We start from the raw sequence: 23,187 nt of genomic DNA on the forward strand, positions 1-23,187 counted from the left end.
GATAAATAAGGATAGGAATACATTTTGAGGCTGTACTTTAGATAAGAGGAAGTATTACACTAAAGGGAGAGGAAATCTCTTTCAGAATGCTGATGGGTTTAAATTTAATTCCTTGTGCTGTTTTATTCAATGTAATGGTGGCCTGTGTAACTAACCCAGGAAGAGTTTAATTAAAACCAGGTTAGAGTCCAACAGGTTTATGTGGCAGCAAATACCATTAGCTTTCAGCGCTCCGAAAGCTAATGGCATTTGCTACCAAATAAACCTGTTGGACTTTAACCTGGTGTTGTTAAAACTCTTACTGTATTTAACCCAGTCCAACGCCGGCATTCCACATCATAACTAACCCAGGATACAGCGCGCGGGTGAATACGGTCCATCTCATTCAGAATGGTCCGCACGGCGCAGCTGCCGTTCGGCCGTGTCCTTGGATACCGCCTATATGCGTGGAGCATGCGCGGTGCGGTTCCCGGAAGTGCAGCGGGGTCGCGCGCAGCCGCAGTAATACCGAGCCGGAGGTCGGAGCAGAGGCGCCGGGTCCGGCGGCCGTGCGGCGAGGGAGCGGCACCATGAAGCGGATGGTGCAGCGAGGCCATCCTCACAGCCCCATATGGAACAGTGTGAGTGAGAGGAAACCGAGAGCAGTGGTTAATGGTTGTTTCTCAGACTGGAGGAAGGTTTCCAGTGGAGTTCCCAGGGCTCGGTGTTAGGAGCCCTGCTCTTCCTGATATATATTAATGACACACACCTTGGTGTACAGGACACAAGCTCAACATTTCCACACGCCACCAAACTTGGAGGCATTGGCAACTGTGAGGGGGAAAGTGGGAAACTTCAAAAGGACACAGGCAGCTTGGTGGAATGGGAGAGAAGTGGCAGTGGGGAAAGTTCCAGCACCGATTGCCCCGCGGGTGCCCCTGGGGAGCGTGCCCACTCTCAGTGCCTGGGCAAGTCAGTGTGTTGGATAGAGCGCTTTCTGGGGTGCAGAGAATTGTTTTCATTCATGTGATGTGTTCATCACTGGCTTGGCCAGCATTTATTGCACTAATTTCCCTTGAACTGAGTGGCTTGTTAGGCCATGTCAGAGGGCATTAAAGAGTCAAAAACATACTGTGGGTCTGGAGTCACAGGGAGGCCAGAACAGGTAATGTGGGTGGGTTCCTTTCCTATAGGGGTATCAGTGAACCAAATGGGTTTTTACAACACGGCCATCATTAGACCTTTAATTCCAGATTTTAATTGAGCTCAAATTGCACACTGTGCTGAGGTGATAATCAGGTCCCATTGAATTGCACTGGACCTCTGGGTCACTAGTCCAGTGACAATACCACTACGCCATTACCTCCTCACGTGGGAACTGTGGCCGCCACGAGCAGATATCAGCAAGTAGTTTATTGTAGGCTGATTGTCTGTGAGCTGAAACATGAACTCTGTTTCTCTCTTCACAGATGCTGCCTGACCTGTTGTGTATTCCAGAATTTTCACCTTGTTTCAGATGTCCAGCGTCCACATGATTTCACCTGTGAATTATTGCAGCTGTTGCTCAGAAAACTGAGGCCTGAAATAGACAAATTAAGAGCGATTTTGAATCAAGCTGGATGTTGGTTTTGGAATTCGGCCCCTTAGTTTCTGTGAAGGTATGTTTTTGTTTGGGTGACTTTGGTATGTAGAAGCAGGAGAAAGTGATGGGTTTAATTCTGAGTAAATTTGAGAGCAGAAGGGTCAAAACACTTCTGATCAAAGATCATTAACTGTGTCTTGTACAGTTAAAGAAACATTGCACACTCACATACAATAAGTGTTGGACAGAGAATCAATTCCACATTGATATGCAGTATCAGACTGAGTTAATTCCACACTGAAAACTGTAACAGAGACTGAGAAAAAGAGTTAGTCCCACACACACACTACCAGAACATAAGAAAAAGGAGCGGGAGAAGGCCATTCAGCCCATCAGGCCTGTTCTGCCATTCAGAAAGATCATGGCTGATCTGATTGTGGCCTCCACTCCACTTCAGTGCCTGTCCCCATAACCCTTGATTCTCTTGTAGCTCAAAAATCTGTCTAACTCAAGATTGAATCTATTCAATGACAAAAATTAAGGTTCCCTTAAAATAAGTAATTCCTCCTAATCTCCATCTTAAATTGGAGATGCTTTATCTTTAAACTGTGCCTCTAGTTCCAGTTTCCCCCTACACATTGCAACATCCCACTCAGCATCTACACTGTCAAGCCCTTGAGAATCTTATATGTTTTAGTACGATCCTCGCTCATTCTTCTCCACTGAAAATTGGCCAGACTTGTTTAATTTTTCCTCATAAGAGAACTCCTTCATCTCAGGAATCAGCCTCCACTCGCTGCAGTTTGCTAAGCTGACAGTGACCCACTTCCATACACTAACAGACACTGACACAGACATTATTATCAATTGATTGAGTCAATTCCACATCTACACACAGTAATAGAGATTGACAGAGTGTTAATGCCACACTGCAGTAAAGGATAAAGAATAGAGAAGAGTTAATGCCAGCTTCATGTGCAAATCAGAGACGAACAGTGTTAATGCCCTATTCACATACAGTAATGCAGAATAACAGATAGAGAATTAATTCTATATTCACATACGTGAACAAAGATGGACAGAAAGGTAATGGCTAAATTCAGCACAGTCCCAGATGATCATAGGCTGCTCTCTCCTTTCATGAATATCCTCAGCTGGTACAGGAATATGAAGTCACGCTGTTGGGGTTACTCTGCATCACGGTCCCGCTGTCCAGCCAACTGAGCAAATCAACCCCCAGGGTAGGACAGAGAACAAAGAAAATTACAGCACAGGAACAGGCCCTTCGGCCCTCCAAGCCTGCACCAACCATGCTGCCTGATTTAAGTAAAACCCCCTACGCTTCTGGGAACCATATCCCTCCATTCCCATCTCATTCATGTACTTGTCAAGATGCCCCAAGAGAGGTAATTGCAAACTGAAACACAGGAACTGAGACTGGCGAATCAATTTAATTCCACACTCACTTGCACGAATACAGGCTGACACATCAGAGAATTAATCCATCCTCAAATAAACTGACAGGAAGAAATTCACTGTCGTTCCACCCTGAGATACAGTAACAGAGACTGACAGAGTGAATCGTGCTCTCATGTACAGATTGACAGATAGCGGGAATGAGTTAACTCCACATTCTCATACAGTAACAGAGATGGACAGATAGAGTGTGAATTCCACACTCTAATGGTTCTCACTTGAAGAATTCTTCTGATATGCATAGAGTCATAGAGGTTTACAACATGGAAACAGGCCCTTCGGCCAAACTTATCCATGCCGCCCTTTTTTTAAAAAACAAAGTCAAGGTAATCCTAATTGCCCGCATTTGGCCCATATCCCTCTATACCCATTGTACCCATGTAACTATCTAAATGCTTTTTAAAAGACAAAATTGTACCCGCCTCTACTACTACCTCTGGCAGCTTGTTCCAGACACTCACCATCCTCTGTGTGAAAAAATTGCCCCTCTGGACACTTTTGTATCTCTCCCCTCTAGTTTTGGACTCCCCTACCTTTGGGAAAAGATATAGACTATCCAGCTGATCTGGGCACCTCATTATTTTATAGACCTCTATAAGATCACCACCTACGCTCCAGAAGAAAAAGTCCCAGTTTATCCAGCCTCTCCTTATAACTCAATCCATCAAGTCCCGGTAGCATCCTAGTAAATATTTTCTACCCTCTTTCTAGTTTAATAATATCCTTTCTAAAATAGGGTGACCAGAATTGCACACAGTATTCCAAGTGTGGCTTTACCAATGTTTTGTTCAACAAGACATTCCAAGTCCTGTATTCAGTGTTCTGACCAATGAAACCAAGCATGCCGAATGCCTTCTTCACCACTCTGTCCACCTGTGACTCCACTTTCAAGGAGCTATGAACATGTACCCCAAGATCTCTTTGTTCTGTAACTTTCCCCAATGCCCTACTATTAACTGAGTCAGTCCTGCCCTGGTTCAATCTACCAAAATGCATCACCTCGCAGTTAAACTCCATCTGCCATTCGTCAGCCCACTGGCCCAATTGATCAAGATCCCCTTGCAATTGGGGATCACTTTCTTCACTGTCCACTCTGCCACCAATCGTAGTGTCATCTGCGAACGTACTAACCATTCCTCATATATTCTCATCAAATCATGAATATAAATGACAAATAACAGTGGACCTAGCACAGATCCCTGAGGCACATCGCTGGTCACAGGCCTCCAGTTTGAAAAACAACTCTCTACAACCTCCATCTGGCTTCTGTCAAGAAGTCAATTTTGTATCCAATTAGATACCTCACCCTGGATCCCGTGAGATTTAACCTTATGCAACAACCTACCATGCGGTACCTTGTCAAAGGCCTTGCTAAAGTCCATGTAGACAACATCAACTGCACTGCCTTCATCTACCTTCTTGGTTACCCCTTCAACAAACTCAATCAAATGGCCTCTTCATTGTTTCATTATACTTTCTATCTTCCTCATCCTCCAAGGAGCCCTGGCTTTGGTTCCCCTCCCTTTCACCCTGATTAGAATGTACCGAGTCTGTACCTGAAACATCTCCTGAAAGATCACCCATTGTTCTGTGACAGCTTTTCCTGTCAGATTTTGGCTCCAGTTTACTCTGGCTCAATCCCAGCTCCTCCCATTGAGGTTAGTCCTCTTCCCATTCAGAAGTGCTACTTTAGATTGTTCCTCGCTAATATCAAGCTTGTGATACAATGATCACTGTTACTCAAGTGACCACCTCCAGACACTTGGATCATGTGGTCAACCTTCCTGTCAGTCTGTGTGAGAATGGAATTAATTCTGTATCAACAATGCATGATCTGCCTGTAGATTTGCTGCTCTATTTCCTTCTCACCACACCTACCTTTTACCCTTCTCTCTTTTCTGTTCACATTGTATTGAATAGTAATCGCCCGGTTCTCTCCATTTCCAGACCGCATTTTCAACATTGACACTCTCTTGTGTTCCTATGTGGCTATTTGTGCTTCTAACTCACCAACCTTATTCACCACACTGTCCACTATGTTACCAAGATTGCTGGCATAGTGGACAGTGAAGAAGGTTATCTAGGATTGCAACAGGATTGTGATCAATTGGGCCAGTGGGCTGACGAATGGCAGATGTAGTTTAATTTCGACAAATGCAAGGTGATGCATTTTGGTAGATCGAACCAGGGCAGGACTTAGTCAGTTAATAGTAGGGAGTTGGGGAGCGTTATAGAACAAAGAGATCTCGGGGTACAGGTTCATAGCTCCTTGAAAGTGAAGACACAGGTGGACAGAATGGTGAAGAAGACATTCAGCATGCTTCGTTTCACTGGTCAGAATATTGAATACAGGAGTTGGGACGTCTTGTTGAAGTTGTACAAGACATTGGGTATTAGAAATTGTACAAGACATTGGGACGTCTTGTCGAAGTTGTACAAGAGGTTAAGGGTGAAAGGAGAAAAGTTTAAAGGGAATATTAGGGGGGGCTTCTTCACGCAGAGAGTGGTGGGAGTGTGGAATGAGCTGCCGGATAAAGTGGTAAATGCTTTTAACATTTCAGAAAAACTTGGACGGGTTCATGGATGAGAGGGGTGTGGAGGGAAATGGTCCAAGTGCAGGTCAGTGGGACGAGGCAAAAAATGGTTCGGCACAGCCAAGAAGGGCCAAAAGGCCTCTTTCTGAGCTGTAATTTTCTATGGTTCTATGGTTCTATTGATCAGGCCACACTTGGAATACTGTGTACAGTTCTGGTCACATTATAGAAAGGATATTATTAAATAAGAAACAGTGCAGAAAAGATTTATAGGATGCTACCGGGACTTGATGGTTTGAATTATAAGGAGAGGCTGGATAAACTGGGACGTTTTTCTCTGAAGCGTACAAGGCTGAGGGGTGATGTTATAGAGTGTTATAAAATAATGAGGAGCATCGAGCAGCTAGATAGTCGATATCTTTTCCCAAAGGTAGGGGAGTCTAAAACGAGAGGGCATAGGTTTAAGGTGAGAGGGGAGAGATATAAAAGAGTCCAGAGGGGCAATTTTTTCACCCAGAGGGTGATAAGTGTCTGGAACAAGCTGCCACAGTAGTAGTAGAGGTGGGTACAATTTTGTCTGTTAAGAAGTGTTTAGACAGTTACATGGGTAACATAGGTATAGAGGGATATGGGCCAAATGCAGGCAATTGGGACTAGATTAGGGGGTTAAAAAACGGGGTGGTATGGACCAGTTGGGCCAAAGGGCCTGTTTCCATGCTGTAAACCTCTGACTCGATGACACTTTGTGTGATTACACACATGCTTTCCAAACCTATCCTTGTATTCCACTGCGATTCCTTCTTCATCTACTCCTACCTTATATGATTTGATTTATTATGTTCACGTGTATGAGTATACAGTGAAAATTACTGTTCTTGCGCGCTATATAGACAAAGCATACCTTTCATAGAGAAGTAAAGGAGAGAGTGCAGAATGTAGTCATAGCTAGGGTGTAGAGAAAGATCAACTTAATGCAAGGTAGGTCCATTCAAAAGTCTGGCAGCAGCAGGGAAGAAACTGTTCTTGAGTCGGTTGGTACGTGACCTCAGACTTTTCTATCTTTTTCCCAACGGAAGAAGGTGGAAAAAATAATGTCTGGGGTGAGTGGGGTCCTGAATTCTGCTGGCTGGCAGCAGGAAGTGTAGACAGAGTCAATGGATGGGAGGCTGGTTTGCGTGATGGATTGGGCTACATTCACAACATTTTGTAGTTTCTTGCAGTCTTGGGCAGAGCAGGAGCCAAACCAAGTTGTGATACAACCAGAAATAATGCTTTCTATGGTGCATCTCTAACAGTTGGTGAGAGTCGTAGCTGATGTGCTAAATTTCTTTAGTCTTCTGAGAAAGTATAGACGTTGGTGGTGCTTTCTTAACTATAGTGTCGGCATGAGGGGGACCAGGACAGGTTGTTGGTGATCTGGACACCTAAAAACATGAAGCTCTTGACCATTTCTACTTCGTCCCCGCTAATGTAGACAGGGACATGTTCTCTCTTATGCTTCCTGAAGTAGATGACAATCTCCTTCATTTTGTTGACATTGGGGGACAGATTATTGTCGCCGCACCAGTTCACCAGATTCTCTATCTCGTTCCTGAACTCTCTCATCATTGATTGCGATCCGGCCCACTGCGGTGGTGCCGTCAGCAAACTTGAAAATCGAATTGGAGGGGAATTTGGCCACACAGTCACAGGTGTATCAGGAGTATAGTAGGGGGCTGAGAACACAGCCTTGTGGGGCACCAGTGTTGGGGATGATCGTGAAGGAGGTGTTGTTGCTTATCCTTTCTGATTGTGGTCTGTGGGTTAGGAAGTTCAGTATCCAGTCGCAGAGAGAGGAGCCGAGGTCCAGGCCACGGGGCTTGGAGATGAGTTTTGCAGGAATATTGCTGTTGAAGGCTGAGCTGTAGTCAATAAATAGAAGTCTGCTGTAAGTGTCTTTGTTATCAAGGTGTTCCAGGGCTGAGTGCAGGGGCAGGGAGATGGCGTCTGCTGTGTCCTGTTGCGCTGGTCGGCGAACTGTAGTGCATCCAGATAGTCTGGGAGGCTGGAATTGATTTGTGCCATGATCTTTCAATGCAATTCTTAATGATGGATGTCTGAGCCACTGGATAATGGTCATTGAGGCACGCTGCTTAGCTTTTCTTTGGTACTGGGATGATGGTCGTCGTCTTGAAACAGGTAGGGACCTGAGATTGTTGTAACAAGAGGTTGAAGATGTCTGCGAATGCGCCCGCCAGCTGATCCATGCAGGATCTGAGTGCTTGTCCGGGTACCCCATCCGAGGCAGTCACTTTCCTTGGGTTGACCTCTGAGAAAGCTGCTCTGACATTTGCAAGGGCGGCACGGTAGCACAGTGGTTAGCACTGCTGCTTCACAGCTCCAGGGTCCCGGGTTCGATTCCCGGCTCGGGTCACTGTCTGTGTGGAGTTTGCACATTCTCCTCGTGTCTGCGTGGGTTTCCTCCGGGTGCTCCGGTTTCCTCCCACAGTCCAAAGATGTGCGGGTTAGGTTGATTGGCCAGGTTAAAACTTGCCCCTTAGAGTCCTGGGATGTGTAGGTTAGAGGGAATAGTGGGTAAATATGTGGGGTGGGATTGTGGTCGGTGCAGACTTGATGGGCCGCATGGCCTCCTTCTGCACTGTAGGGTTTCTATGATTCTATGATTCAATGGTGACCTCAGATACAGATTCATCTCAGGCTTCCAGGGTGGAGCGCGTGCTCTCGCTGAACTCTTGCTCAGAGCGGGCACAGAATGCATTGAGCTCATCAGGGAGGCGTGCGTTGGAGCCGTTGATTTTTGTTCTTTCTCTAGATATTCCTCTTTTCCACTTCTATATAATGGTGCCCATCCCCCTGCCAGTTTAGTTCAAACCCTCCTTGTCCACATGAGTGACCCTCTCCATGAGGACACAGGCATTGAGTACAGAATCATGCAAGTTATGCTGAGCCTTTAGAAAACTCTGATTGGATCACAGCTGAAGCATTGAGTCCAGTTCTGCTCAGCACACGTGAGGAAACATGAGATGGTGGTTCAGCGGGTGCAGAGGAGATTGACCAGAATGGTTTCAGCAATGAGGGGTTTTAGCCACAAAGTTGGGTTGCAGAAGCTGGGGTTGATCTTTTTGGAGCAAAGCAGATTGAGAGAGAGATCTGATCGAGGTGGATAGGATTATGGCTGGTGTGGTTCAGGTAGACAAAGAAAAGCTAATCCCAATCACTGATAGTTTAAGGACGAGGGGGCACAAGTTGAAGGTTTTGGAAGACATACTGGGGGGATGTGTGGAAGAACTTCTCATGCAGCGAGTGACAACCTGGAAGTTGCTGTCTCTGAGGTTGGAAGCCGAGATGATGAATTATTTCAAAGAGGAATTTGGAGGGACATTTGAAGGGAATAAACTTGTCGGCTATGGGGATAGAGCAGGAGAATGGGACTGACTGGATTGCTCCATGGAGAACCAGCATGGACTGGATGTGGCGAATGGCCTCCTTCCATACGGTAATGACTCTAATTCCAGTCTCCCCTGGTTTGCTGTGATTGGACAGTGAAGATTGGAAGCAGAGGCAGACAGTCAGGATGTGGGGAGTTAGACAAAGAGCAGCTCTTGCAGGCACCAGGTGAGAACGAGGATGGACACATTTTAAACAGAGACTGTTTGGTTTTGATTACGATCTGGTTAATCACACGGGAGCAATGAATGGAAATATGAACGTTACAAATGTCCCTGCTCCATCCGGTTATCCCATTCATGGAGCAGTGCAGGGTTTCAGTTCTATCTGAATGTCATTGAATTGTCATAGCGCCTACCGCCACTGATCATGCATCTCGTACACAGACACTGAGGCCTGCAGTCACACATTGACAATGTTTGTATCACTGGGGTTCCTTTGTGGATGTTCATTATGATTATATACTGAGATTTATAAATTACTAAAACTGCTCTTTTAAATTTATTTGCAAGGCCAGAGATCCTCTGACCTCGGAAGGAAGACCCCGACCTGGCAGTGACCCGGAGAACCCGAACACGTGGACCCAGCCGTGACCCCAAAGACCCCATCCACTAACCGGCCTTCAACCCGTCCATGCCGGAGTGTGGTGTGAACACCCTCCAAACTCAAACCGCAGCCCGACAGCGACCCGGAACTCCCAACCGCTCAGACCCGACTGCCGACGCAGGAACTGTGACCATGGCAACAAATCCTCCATCCACACACCAACCAAAGCGGAAACAGGATACAGCTACACCCTTGATCCCACAAACTAAACACCGTCTCACAGGCTCGACAGGAAGCAGCCACCCCAGGAAGCGTGGGAAACGCGCAGGCTTGCAGGTGAGACTGAAACAATGTGGTTCCAAGGCCCCCCTCCCCAGCTTACTCCTGGCAAATGTTCAATCTCTGGAACACAATCTAGATGAACTTAAAACCAGACTCACTTTTCAAAGGGAACTGAGAGACTGCTGTGTGCTCTGTTTCACGGAGACACAGACCACACCTCCTTCACCGGACAGTGCCCTACAACCTCAGGGCTTCTCCATCCACCGAATGGACCGTACAGCGGCCTCAGATAAGCACTTGAATGAGTACGTCACTACAGTAACTGACTTCCTTAGTCATTGCATAGAAGACTGAGCCAAAGAAGCAAATCCATGTTTTTCCCAACCGGAAAGCATGGATGAACAGGGATATCCACTGCTTCCTGAAGTCCAGGTCCGAGGGGTTCCAGTCAGGGGACCCTGAACTGTAAAGAAATCCAGATGTGACCTACAGGGAACCATCAAAGATGCCAAGTGCCAGTACCGGACCAGGCTAGAGTCTGAGGCTCGCCACATGGACTCCCACCGTTTATGGTAAGGTCTGAAAGACATAACAGGCTATCAGATGAAGGCATGTCGAATTGCCAGCGACAATGCCCCTCTCCCTGATGGGCTCAATGCATTCTATGTCTGTTTTGAGGAAGAGAGAGGATGCCCTCCACTCTGAAAGCCTTGGCCGAACCTGTATCCGAGGTCACCATCACAGACTTCAGATCAGCCTTCTTGAAAGTTAACCCGCGGAAAGCGACTGGCCTGGATGGGGTACGGGGACAGGCACTTAGATCCAGCGTGGACCAGCTGGCAGGGGTATTCGCAGACATCTTTAACATCTCCTTTCACCAGTCTGAGGTCCCTATCTGCTTCAAGAAGATGACATCATCCCTGTACCAAAGAAAAGCCAGGCATCGTGCCTTCATGACTATTGCCTGGTAGCTCTGACATCCATCATTATGAACTGCTTCGAAAGGTTAGTCATGGCACGGATCAGCTCCAGTCTCCCAGATTGCCTGGATCCACGACAGTTCACCTACTGCTGCAACAGGTCCACAGTAGATGCCATCTCCCTGACCGTACACTCAACCCTGGAACACCTAGATAACAAAGACCCATGTCAGATTCCCATTTATTGATTACAGCTCAGCCTTCAACACCATTATTCCTACAAAACCCATCTTCAAACACCATGACTAGGGCTTGGTTCCTCCCTCTGCGACTGCATCCTAGACTTCTTAACCCACAGACCGCAATTAGTAAAGATAAGCAACGACACCTCCTCCATGATTATTCTCAACACCAGTGCCCCACAAGGCTGTATCCTCAACCCCTTACGATGCTCCTTATACACTTATGACTGTGTGGCCAAATTCCGCTTCAAATCTATTTTCAAGTTTGCTGATGATACCACCATAGTGGGTCGGATCTCAAACAATGATGAGACGGACTATAGGAATGAGATAGAGAATCTGGTAAATTAGTGCAACGACAATAATCTCTCCCTCAATGTCAACCAAACAAAGGGGATTGTCATTAACTTCAGGAAGCATCGTGGAGGACATGTCCCTGTCTACATCAATGGGGGTGAAATGGAAATTGTCGAGAGCTTCAGGTTTCTGGGTGTTGAGATCACCAATAACTTGTCCTGGTCCTTCCACGCTGACACTATAGTTAAGTAAGACCTCTAATTTCTCAGGAGGCTAAGGAAATTCAGCATTGCCTGTGTGGAGTTTGCACATTCTCCTCGTGTCTGCGTGGGTTTCCTCCGGGTGCTCCGGTTTCCTCCCACAGTCCAAAGATGTGCGGGTTAGGTTGATTGGCCATGCTAAAATTGCCCCTCAGTGTCCTGAGATGTGTAGGTTAGAGGGATTAGTGGGTAAATGTGTAGGGATATGGGTAGGCCTGGGTGGGATTGTGGTCGGTGCAGACTCGATGGGCCAGATGGCCTCTTTCTGCACTGTCGGGTTTCTATAATTTCTATGATTTCCGCTATGACTCTCACCAAGTTTTTCAGATGCACCAAAGAAAATACCCTTTCCAGATGTATCACAGCTTGGTATGGCTCCTGCTCTTACCAAGACCGCCTTAAACTACGAACAGTTCTTATAGTAGCGCAGTCCATCACACAAATCAGCCTCCCATCCATTGACTCCGTCTGCACTTCCCATCACGTCAGAAAAGCAGCCAGCATAATCAAAGACCCCCACGCACCCTGGACATTCTCTCTTCCATCTTCTTTCAACAGGAAAAAGATACAAACATCTGAGATCATGTACCAACCAACTCAAGAACCGCATCTTCCCTGCTGCCATCAGACTTTTGAATGGACCTATCTTATATTGATCTTTTGCTGCAGACTAGTTCTGAATGTAACACTACATTCTGCACTCTGTCATTTCTTTGTCCCCATGTACTCTATGAATGGTATGCTTTGCTTGTATAGCGCACAAGAAAAAATACTTTTCACAGTATGCCAATACATGTGACAACAGTAAATCAAATTGAAAATGGGCTGTGTATTATTCCCTCACCTGTAATTGGGTTACAATGAGTAAATTATTCCTGACAGGCAAATCATTGAACCAATCAATGTTAGTTTGAAGTTTCCTCACCTGAGTTGCAATGAACAGTGCAGCGAGCTCCTCACACACAGTATGTCTGTTCTCTCTCAGAGTGCATCAGTTCCACAGTCTCAGGCAGCAGAACCGGTTGCAGAGACACATTTTCAATCCAACAATCAATCAGAGCAGGAGAGACAGACATTGTTTCCATGTCATCCCAAGTCAGTCCCACTGACAGGTAGATTCATAAATCCCAGTCCAAATTCTCACCCGCTATCAGATTGTCAGTGTGTCAGTCCTACAATATTGTAGCATTAGTTGCAATTCAATTAAATACCAGATAGAACTGAATGATTGTATAATCTGAGACACACACTGATTATTGTAATAAGGATACATATAAATTGGTACAAACTGAGATACAGATCACATACCTGACTTAAAGCCTCAGACGTGTAGGGCAGAAATTGTAATAATTCTCACAGTCAAACTGAGCTCAACATTCAAGTATAAAGTTCTCCCAAACACAGTGAATGATAAAGGAATCAATTTGATTATTAAAATGTGAATTACACTTACCTTTACTTAACAATGGCGTGTTAGATGAAAAGATGCATGATCCTCCACAATTGTGCTCACACAAAGTGATTTAATACAAGGCAAAAATTAGAATTTTTTTGAAAAAACCTACAGCATCAATGGCCTGTTTCTGCACTGAAATTTCAATGTGGAATGAATCCAGACTGTTAAACTGTCCCAGAGCCTTCGGTTATGTAATGAATCCCACACTGTCAGAGTAACAGTGACTGACAGATTCAGAATCATTCTCCAGCACATGTCCATTACCAGACACTGACAGATACAGACTGTTACTGAACTCACTGACAGCACCTGATCCTGAACGACACTAATCAGTCTGACACACAGATATGGTACTACTGATAGAGTCCAGAAATCATCACAAACCCACACAGACTGATGAATGTGCCCAGACGACACACCCCATATTAAAGAAAGGGAGTTACGGACCCACATTTTCTTACATATTTTCCACATTCCCATAGTGGTCGCTGCATATTTATCCACATTATACCACATCTGCCATGCAGATGCCCACACACTCAGCCTGTCCAAATCACGCTGAAGGACCTCTGCATGCTCCTCACAGCTCACCCTCCAACCCAATATTGTATCATCTACATGTTTGGAAATAATACATTTAGTTCCTGTGTCCAAATCATTAATATATAATATGAACAGTTGGGGTCCAAGCACAGATCCCTGCGGTACCCCACTAATCACTGCCTTCCAATTGGAAAAAGACCCATTTATGCCATCTCTTTGCTTCCTGTCTGCTAACCAGCTTTCTATCCATCTCAAGACGCTACCCACAATCCCATGTACTTTAACTTTACATAGTAGCAGAGTGGCACGGCGGCACAGTGGTTGGCACTGCTGTCTCACAGCGCCAGGGAGCCGGGTTCGATTCCTGGCTTGGGTCACTTGTGGAGTTTGCATGTTCCCTCTGTGTCTGCGTGGGTTTCCTCTGGATGCTCTGGTTTCCTCCCACAGTCTGAAAGGCATGCTGGTTAGTTGCATTGGCCATGCTAAATTCTCTCAATCTACCCGAACAGGTGGCAGAGTATGGCGACTGGGGGATTTTCACAATAACTTCATTGCAGTGTTAATGTAAACCTACTTGTGACACTAATAAACAAACTTTAAACTTTATAACTTAAAACCGTTATGTAAGACCTTGTCCAAAGCCTTCTGAAAGTCGAAATAAATCACATCCACCAGTTCTCCCTGGTCAACTCTACTAGTTACATCCTCAAAGAATTCTAGTAGTTTTGTCAAGCATGATTTCCCTTTTGTAAATCCATGCTGACTTTATCTGATTAGAACGCTGCTTTTCAAACGCTTGATAATGGACTCCAGCAACTGCCCTACGACCGACGTTCAGCTCACTGGTCGTTGGTTCCCTCTTTCCTGTAACACTACATTCTGAACTCTCTCATTTCCTTCTCTATGAACGGTATGTTTTGTCTGGATAGCGCGCAAGAAACAATATGTTAATACATGTGACAATAATAAATCAAATCAAATCAAATCAAATCCTCTCTACTTCTGATTTTGAATACAGGGCTTAAATTAATTACCTCTCTATCCCCTGAAGGTGCTGACTCTGGCTGGGTTCAGTTCTACACTCACTGGTTCCTCTCTCTCCCCTGAAGCTGCTGACTCTGGCTGGGTTCAATTCTACACTCACTCGTTCCTCGCTCTCTCCTGAAGGTGCTGACTCTAGCTGGTTCAGTTCTCCACTCACTGATTCCTCTCTCCCTCTCTATTGAAGGTGCTGATTCTGGCTGGGTTCAGTTCTACACTCACTGGTTGCTCGCTCTCTCCTGAAGGTGCTGACTCTGGCTGTGTTCAGTTCCACACTCACTGGTTCCTCTCTCTCCTGAAGTTGCTGACTCTGGCTGTGTTCAGTTCCACACTCACTGGTTCCTCTCTTTCTATTAAAGGTGCTGACTCTGGCTGCGTTCAGTTCTACACTCACTGGTTCCTCTCTCTCTCCTGAAGGTGCTGACTCTGGCTGGGTTCAGTTCTACACTCTCTGATTCCTCTCTCTCTCTCTCTCCTGAAGGTGCTGACTCTGGCTGGGTTCAGTTCTACACTCACTGGTTCCTCTCTCTCTCTCTCCTGAAGGTGCTAACTCTGGCTGGGTTCAGTTCAGACGCTGGAAATCTGAAATGAAACAGAAAAGAAAGCTCAGCAGATTGTGCAGCATCTGTCTACAGAGAGAAACAGAGTTAGTTTTTCAGGTCTGTGACCTTTCATCAGAACTTGGAAACATAGAAACTCGGAACAGGAGTCGGCCATTCAGGCCTTTGAGCCTGTTGCATCATTCAATGTGGTCATGGCTGATCCTATATCTCAATTCCATATTCTCAGTTTTCCCCAATACCCCTTGATGCCATTAAAATCTAAAAATTTATCTCTCTCCTTCTTGAATATATGCAGTGACTTGGTCGCCACAGCTTCTGTGGTAGAGAATTCCACAGGTTCTAAGTGAAGAAATCTCTCCTCATCTCACTTCTAAATGGTGAACCTTGTATCTTAAGACTGTGTCCCCTTGTTCTACATTCCCCAACCAAGGAAAACATCCTTCCTGCAGCTAGTCTGTCCAGCCCTGTTAGAATTTTATATGTTTCAACCAGATCTCCTCTCATCCTTTCCTTTCTGTTTTTCACACCAAAGTGTATAACTTCATATTTAGCCGCATTGTGCTGCATCTGCCATGTGTTTGTTCACTCACTCAACTTGTCTAAATCACCTTGAAGCCTCCTTACATCCTCCTCACAACTCACAATTCCGCCCAGTTTTGTGTTGTCAGCAAACGTGGAAATGTTACGTTTGGTTCCCTCATCCAGGCCGTACACGTGAGTACGCGCTGAAAAATGGGATGAGAATAGATCGGTGCTGATGGCCGGTGCATACACGAGGGGCTGAATGGACTCTTTCTGTGCTGTAAAATTCTCCGACTCTATGACCTCTTAAAGAAGTCATTCATTGGCTGTCATTTGGGAACTCCTGAGATAATGATTGGTTCGATAGAAATGAAAATCTTTTGTCTTTTCTCTGGTGTCTTACACTTTGCTCCTTGCTTCCTGACTGGAATCTCCAAACTGGGGGATTTGTGGATCCTGGTGACATTATCCTGTTGGGTATGAAGCTACTGTCACAGAGTCCTGTGTTGTCAATGTACCGACCCGTTACCACAGTTACCCAGTTTCACTGGATGCTGACAGAATGTTTACCATTGATTTTGTGTTCAACCTGCCAGTTGTTCAGATGGAAAACAGATGCTGTGAGTGAGCATTGTCCCCATCCCACTTACAGCAATGACAGTGACAATCTGCATCATTTCCAGTTAGGGCTAGAGTCATAGTCATACAGTCACAGACATTCACAGCTGGAAACAGGCCCTTCAGCCCAACTAATCTGTGCCGTCCAGTTTTTACCAATAAGCTAGTCCCAATTGCCTGAGTTTGGCCCATATCCCTCGATACCAATCTTACCCATGCAACTATCTAAATGCTTTTTAAAAGACAAAATTGTACCTGCTTCTACTACTACCTCTGGCAGCTCGTTCCAGACACTCCCCACCCTCTGTGTGAAAAAATTGCCCCTCTGGACCCTTTTGTGTTTCTCCCCTCTCACCTTAAACCTATGCCCTCCACTTTTAGACTCCCCTAACTTTGGGAAAAGATGTTGACTATCGACCTCATCTATGGCCCTCATTATTTTATAACCTCGAAAAAGATCATCCCTCAGCCTTCTCCGCTCCAGACAAAAGGTCCCAGACTATTCAACCTCTCCTTAGAACTCAAACCAGAACTGGAGTAGGAGTCTCCACCAATGATTGAGGTCCCATCTTCGACCACTCGAGCATCCTGCCTTGCCTCACACCTTCTCTGTTCTCCAGCAGCGGTGATGTTCCAGGGTCTTGGCTGCTCTGAATGGTAGCATCCTAGTAAATCTGTTCTGCACTCTTTCCCATTTAATAATATCCTTTCTATAAAAGTGTGACCAGAACTGTACACAGTATTCCTAGTGGGGACTTACCAATGTCTTGTACAACTTCAACATGACGTCCCAATTTCTACGTGACGATAAATGGACTAATACATTCCATTGCCATTCCTGCAGTTGATAATGAAGTGAAAAAGCCGGTGTTTAATGAAATGCCCCAGGGAGAAATCTGCTCGAATGTAACAACTCCGCAAAATCCTTAATTATTGTTGTTTCTGTTCAACCAGCCCCGAGAAGCTTGGAAGATGGAAGTTCCCGATTGGTCTGAAGTTGGAGATGAAAAGGAGCCAAATCTCAACAACTTGCTGGCAGACATCAAAAGTAATCTGCTTTGGAGCAAGGAGACCCTCAAACAGGCCATTCAGAGCAGCCAAGACCCTGGAACATCACCGCTGCTGGAGAGCAGAGAAGGTGTGAGGCAAGGCAGGATGCTCGAGTGGTCGAAGATGGGACCTCAATCATTGGTGGCGACTCCTACTCCAGTTCTGACTCCTGACATTGATGGACGGTTTGAAGTGGAGGAAATTAGGATGGAAATGACAAGATTTACAGTCACTCCCTCAGCTTAGAGACCATTTTTAAGACAGTCTATGCAGCAGCTCCACTCTGGGGTGGATGTCAGATCAGCTCACCAGACGGAAGGAAGACTAGAACTAGATGAGGCCATTCAGCCCCAATACTTTCTCAAATGCTCCACTGTGCAGTTCAAAACCTGGAAGGCCGGGATTCGAGCCACGTTACACAGGCGACTGGGAAAAGCACCATCAGATTAATCAGACCACTGGCCCATACTGGAAAGACTAAAAGCCCAGCAGAGAGATGTCAACATGAATTTTCATTTTTAATTTTTCTTCTTTACTCTAAACAATTTATTGTGTTTGTATAATTATCTTAAATGTTTCACATTAAAACAAATACTCGGATTATTGAGCATTGCTGGAGAAGTGTAACCGGGAAAGTGCCCTGTCCATTCAGAGGAAGATTGGGACATGACAGCTTCTCCCTATCAGCTCCTTCCAATTCCCTCCACATGATCAGAACAGACACATAAACACAGTTGGATTAGTCTGACCCGCCCACTCCTTTCATACACTCTCTCTTCCACAATATTCACACCTACACATTCACAGGACAAAACCTTTACCAACTGTAAGGTCCCAGCACGGAATTTTTACTCCTTCCACAATTCTGAACACTTCTATCAAATCTCCTCTCAACCTTCTCTTCGTCAAAGAGAACAGACCCAAATTCTCAATCTACCGATGTAACTGAACTTCCTCATCCCTGGACCCATGCCCAGAGATTTATTGCACCCTCTCCAATGCCTTCACATCCTTTCCAACGACTGCTGTCCAGATCAGAGTCAAATACTCCAACTGAGGCCAAATCAGTGTTTTATACAGGTTTCCCATAACCTGCTTGCTCTTGTACTCTATGTCCCTACGTATAAAGCTCACAAAACCAAATACTTTATTAACCACGCTCTCAACCTGCCACTCAAACAGCAATTATTAGTGTCACATTTAACTGCAGGCCCCTTGTTCCTGCATGCTTTTACAATTGTATCATTACTTTTATCTTGTCTCAACCTTTTCTTCCCAATGAAATAAATCATTTCACACTTCTCTGCTTTAAATTGGTCTTGTTTGACCAATCCACAAGCTGTATCAGGAACTTTGAGCTTCAGCAGTACCCCCTCACTGTTCACAATGCTGCCATGTGTTGTATAATTACCACAGTTTGAATGTGTGCTCTGGACAGCATTGCCGATGTCCAAAGCCTTAACCACTCAGTCATCACAGCTGCACATGTGTCAGAATGATGGAACCACCCCAATAACGCTCATATTAACTTCATCAGGTACCAGGATTGTGCAGAGCACAGTGTGTGAGCTGTAATTTTATCTTCGTCTCTGATGGAGAACTCATTTATTAGGTCAGGGATTTGTTTTCGTATTTCAATAATTTTTCATTTGAAACGAATTACGTCCGAAGAAAAAAAAAGAAACTTTTATTATTTTATTTCATTCCTGTCAAATGTTGCGTTCGCACTGTTTTTGTCCACTCGGTTTAAAACACATGAGGCCGTGGACAAGGTTCTACATAAACTATCAATGTGATAGCCGGGAATCGAACTCGGGTCAATTGCTTAGAAGGCAGCTATGCTCACCACTCTCCCACCATCGCTCAATCTGTTCAAACAACCCTTCTTTTCAATAGTTATAATTAGGAACTTCGCTGCTGATTTCATCAGACATTTGGTGTGTCCATGGCACAGTTTGTAAACTGAACCTGTCTTGTCTCGTTTTTCTGGACAGTTTCAGCCACCTTTTTACTCTTGTTAACGACTGAGAACTCATTGATTAGTTTTGAGGCCTGTTCTTTCATTTTAACAAAGTTTCCACTGAAAGTAAATTGAAGCTGGATTTTCCATTAGAAACACAGTGATGGTGAGAATCTTTAGTGAATTTTATTTTAGGAATGCCCACCTGCTGTTGTGACCTGCGATAGTTAATTAAATAAATCACCATTGTGATGGTCAGGAACTGACTCTTGGTCAAATGCTCGCACAGTCACTACTCCACCACCATCGCTCACCTGGCTCTTCCACCCCTTCTGTAACAAAGTTCAGCTTTGACAGTGAATCTGGTTTCCTCAGGCCCAATCGGAGGATGGTCAGAAACTGTCCATCACTATCAGAAACTTCACTTTCAGCGAGTGGGGGATGATTATTTAACTGGCTGTCACTGGTTGTTGAGGTTGTGATTTACTGTTACCTGTCAGTGCAGAAGAAACAAATAAAACAGGGAATGTAGAGACTCCGAGAGCAGATCATTTGTATTTTCACCCGAAAGACACAATGATGTCTGCAATCACTATAATAACTGAAACCCCCCAGATATTATTACCTCTGCCCACGGAATCTGGCTAACAGATGTGGTCCCACACCACATGGACTGCAGCGGTTCCAGAAGGCAGCTCATCACCATCTTCCCAATGGCAATTAGGGATGGGCAATAAATACTGACCCAGACAGCGACACTCACATTCCATGAATGAGTTGAAAGACAATCTGCGGGGAGCGGGCCTCAGAGTGTTTAACAGTTACTGAGGTGAAAAACTATAACTAACCCCCTGGAATCCGGAGCAAAGGCCGGAAAGAGTAAAACATTCCGTGCTGGGACCTTACAGTTGGTAAAGGTTTTGTCCTGTGAATGTGTAGGTGTGAATATTGTGGAAGAGAGAGTGTATGAAAGGAGCGGGCCGTTCAGACTAATCCAACTGTGTTTGTGTGTCTGTTCTGATCATGAGATCTCCGAGTTTCTCTGGTGTAAAATAAAACTATTTTCAATCAAAGATTCCCCCCAATCCCCCTGCTGAGCTCCAAAATGAGATTTCAAGGCAAATGTTTCGCTAAATTGAAGATTTCAGTGGAAAAGTAGAGAATATGTCAGCTATCGCGTGTGAGAGCGCGATCAGTGCAGCAGGAAAACGGGTTTCAGTGGAAAATGGAGTTCTCAGTTCGAGTGAAACCTTTTCAACAGCAAACATTCGTGTGTCAGAGACATGAAGGATGTGAGCTGGATCTCTGGAGAGGCGGAATTTCATTGGAATGGGAGAGTTTGTGAGGAGAGAGAAACACAGAGAGGCTGGAGGAGCCGGGAGCTGACAGCAGCTTGTCTCTGCTCCGTCCGCTCTCTGCCTTTAAGTTGCTCTGTGCCGCCACCACTGGCTTCATTTCGGATCCAATTCTGACTCTCACACAGATTTTCCACACATTCTCGGATATGACTGAAACTGCAGCCACCGAAACGGCCCCTCCAGCCGCTCCCGCTCAAGTGAAGTCTCCCAGGAAGAAGAAGGCGGCTCCCCGACCTGCGGCAGCCGGTCCCAAGTTAGGCGAGCAGATCCTCAATGTTGTGGCGGGATGCAGCGATCGCAATGGGATGTCCCTGGCCGCGATAAAGAAAGCTTTGGCTGGCAGTGGAGTGGATGTGGGGAAGCGCGTCTCCCAGATCAGGTTAACGATCAAGAGGAAGGTGGAGACAGGGTCTCTGGTGCAGACAAAGGGACAGGGCGCCTCCGGCTCCTTCAAACTCGCTAAGAAGGAAAGCCCGGGGAAAATGGGAAAGAAGGCGAAGAAACCAACAGCCAAGAAATCTTTAGTAAAGAAAACAGCGGCCAAGAAGGTGACAACAAAGAAAGCAGCAGCAAAGAAACCCGCAGCCAAGAAACCCGCAGCAAAGAAAACTCCAGTGAAGAAATCAACAGTGAAGAAAACAAGCAGCAAGAAGGCGGCAACTCCAAAAATGGCGGTAAAGAAAGCAGCCCTGAAGAAAAAGTCTCCCGTGAAGAAGGTGACGGGCGGAAAGTCTGTCAAAAAAGTGACTAAATCGAAGGCCAAACCCAAAGTGAAAGCAGCAAAAGCGAAGAAAGCGTCAGGAAAGAAGTGAAACAACCCGAGCAAATTGTAAACCTCTGAACCCAAAGGCTCTTCTCAGAGCCACCCACATCTCTCAGGAAAGAGCTGATCCCGCAAGAAAATGATTCCTGTCCCGCGGCCCGGCTCGTTCTCAATAGAGATCATTTCAAATTCAGACTAAAGCGAAACACAGCAGAGGCTGAATTTCATTTGAATTTCACATTTGTTCAATCGCCACTTTCTCTCATAATAAAGATGTCTGGTAGATTCAGTGTGAGACAGTAACACTGGCGGCTAAACACCGCATTGCAGCCTAATTTTTAATCGAATCCCTGCAATGCAGAAGGAGGCCAATCGTCCCATCGAGTCTGAACCGACCTCAATCCCACCCAGTCCGGATCCCCATTACCCTATTTATTGACCGGACACTCCGGTGCAATTTAGCATGGCCAATCAACCTGACAGGCACTTTGGTGTGCGGGAGGAAACCGGAGCACCCGGAGGAAGACCGGGGAGAATGTGCAAACTCCACACAGACAGAGACCTCAGCCGGGAATCGAACCCAGGTGCCTGGCGCTCTGAGACGGCAATTCTTAGCCAAAAATCAATGTCAGGAGTGGGATTTGAACCCACGCCTCCAGAGGAGACTGCGACCTGAACGCAGCGCTTTAGACCGCTCGGCCATCCTAACTCCCTTAATTTGAACACAAGAGATTGCCCCAAACAGCTTCAATAAAGTGTTTGCAAACAGCGAGAAGCAGATGTGTGTGAGGATGTTCCGGAGGAAGATTCTTGCTATCGAATCGACTGTGTTTAGGTCGGAATATTACTGTCTGGGAATTATTACGGGACCAGGTTTAAAAACACAAAAGAACAAAGTCACGACCCGAAACGTTAACTCTGTTTCTCTCTCTCTTCACAAAAGCTGCCGGAGCTGCTAATTAGTTGCAGCATTTTCTGTTTTGATTCCATATTTCAAAGTTCCGGGTTTGTAGAAACTCTTGTGTGTGAAGGGCGGCTCTGGAAGGGTTTGTGTGGGGAGCTGTGTTTCGCTTCCATTGTTAATAAACGGGTTGAAATTGGCGGTTGCAGAAACTGGAGGTGGAGCTGAAAGATCAGGGGCCGTTCTGTGTGTGTGTGTCAGTCCGGCTCTCTCCTCCCTCCCGCTCTGTGTTTAATCTTCACTCTGTCTCCTCCCCTCTCTGCTCTCACTCCGCCTTTCTCAGTCAGGTCGGGGCGGGCTGTATAAAAGGAGCCTGAAAGAGTTCCTCTCTCATATTGCGCAGTGATCTGAGTGAAGAATCATCATGTCTGGCAGAGGGAAAGGAGGCAAAGGACTGGGTAAAGGCGGCGCAAAGCGGCACCGCAAAGTGCTCCGTGATAATATCCAGGGCATCACCAAGCCAGCAATCCGCCGCCTGGCTCGCCGTGGCGGTGTCAAGCGGATCTCGGGTTTGATCTATGAGGAGACTCGCGGGGTGCTGAAGGTTTTCCTGGAGAATGTGATAAGGGATGCGGTCACCTACACTGAACACGCCAAGCGCAAGACGGTCACTGCCATGGATGTGGTGTACGCTCTGAAACGCCAGGGCCGCACTCTCTATGGATTCGGCGGCTGAACAACTGCAACCTTCCTACGGAACACACAACAAAGGCTCTTTTCAGAGCCACTCACCGCCTCACAGAGAGAGCAGTGACCTGGGGACGGGGGCTGGGATAGGCTGTTCAGT

At 45.9% G+C, this 23,187-nt stretch overlaps 3 protein-coding genes and 1 non-coding gene across 5 annotated transcripts; 3 read left to right on the top strand and 1 right to left on the bottom strand.

The window, feature by feature from the left end:
- The first annotated feature begins 509 nt into the window (after nt 1–509).
- LOC144486126 (uncharacterized) lies at nt 510–18,158 on the top strand. 2 transcript variants are annotated; one of them, XM_078204224.1, is made up of 4 exons: nt 510–620; nt 1,449–1,637; nt 9,531–9,900; nt 17,263–18,158. In XM_078204224.1, exons 3-4 carry the CDS (start codon nt 9,652–9,654, stop codon nt 17,602–17,604), a joined length of 591 nt encoding a protein of 196 aa, XP_078060350.1. In that variant the 5' UTR covers nt 510–620; nt 1,449–1,637; nt 9,531–9,651; the 3' UTR covers nt 17,605–18,158. The 2 variants fall into 2 exon arrangements, 1 of the variants encoding a protein (XP_078060350.1); XR_013496224.1 differs by lacking the exon at nt 17,263–18,158 and having other exon boundaries at nt 9,536–14,545.
- A 2,664-nt stretch (nt 18,159–20,822) lies between these two features.
- LOC144486125 (histone H1.5-like) lies at nt 20,823–21,488 on the top strand. The gene has a single exon (XM_078204223.1). The coding sequence runs from the start codon at nt 20,823–20,825 to the stop codon at nt 21,486–21,488; it is 666 nt and encodes a 221-aa protein (XP_078060349.1).
- Nucleotides 21,489–22,065: 577 nt separating this feature from the next.
- trnal-cag (transfer RNA leucine (anticodon CAG)) lies at nt 22,066–22,148 on the bottom strand. Its single transcript has one exon. It is a non-coding gene; the product is annotated as a tRNA-Leu (tRNA).
- Nucleotides 22,149–22,764: 616 nt separating this feature from the next.
- Nucleotides 22,765–23,076, top strand: LOC144486133 (histone H4). Its single transcript, XM_078204229.1, has one exon. It carries the CDS (start codon nt 22,765–22,767, stop codon nt 23,074–23,076), a length of 312 nt encoding a protein of 103 aa, XP_078060355.1.
- Nucleotides 23,077–23,187: the final 111 nt, after the last annotated feature.

Source organism: Mustelus asterias, unplaced genomic scaffold, assembly GCF_964213995.1.
Source record: "Mustelus asterias unplaced genomic scaffold, sMusAst1.hap1.1 HAP1_SCAFFOLD_290, whole genome shotgun sequence".
Taxonomy (NCBI): Eukaryota; Metazoa; Chordata; class Chondrichthyes; order Carcharhiniformes; family Triakidae; genus Mustelus; species Mustelus asterias.

Bases quoted from the DNA above. Each gene is read 5' to 3' on its own strand.
- LOC144486126 (XM_078204224.1), top strand. From the start codon at position 9,652: ATGCCGGAGTGTGGTGTGAACACCCTCCAAACTCAAACCGCAGCCCGA. The intron at 9,901-17,262 runs GTGAGACTGAAA...CTGTTCAACCAG, and splicing joins GGAAACGCGCAGGCTTGCAG to CCCCGAGAAGCTTGGAAGAT.
- LOC144486125 (XM_078204223.1), top strand. From the start codon at position 20,823: ATGACTGAAACTGCAGCCACCGAAACGGCCCCTCCAGCCGCTCCCGCT.
- LOC144486133 (XM_078204229.1), top strand. From the start codon at position 22,765: ATGTCTGGCAGAGGGAAAGGAGGCAAAGGACTGGGTAAAGGCGGCGCA.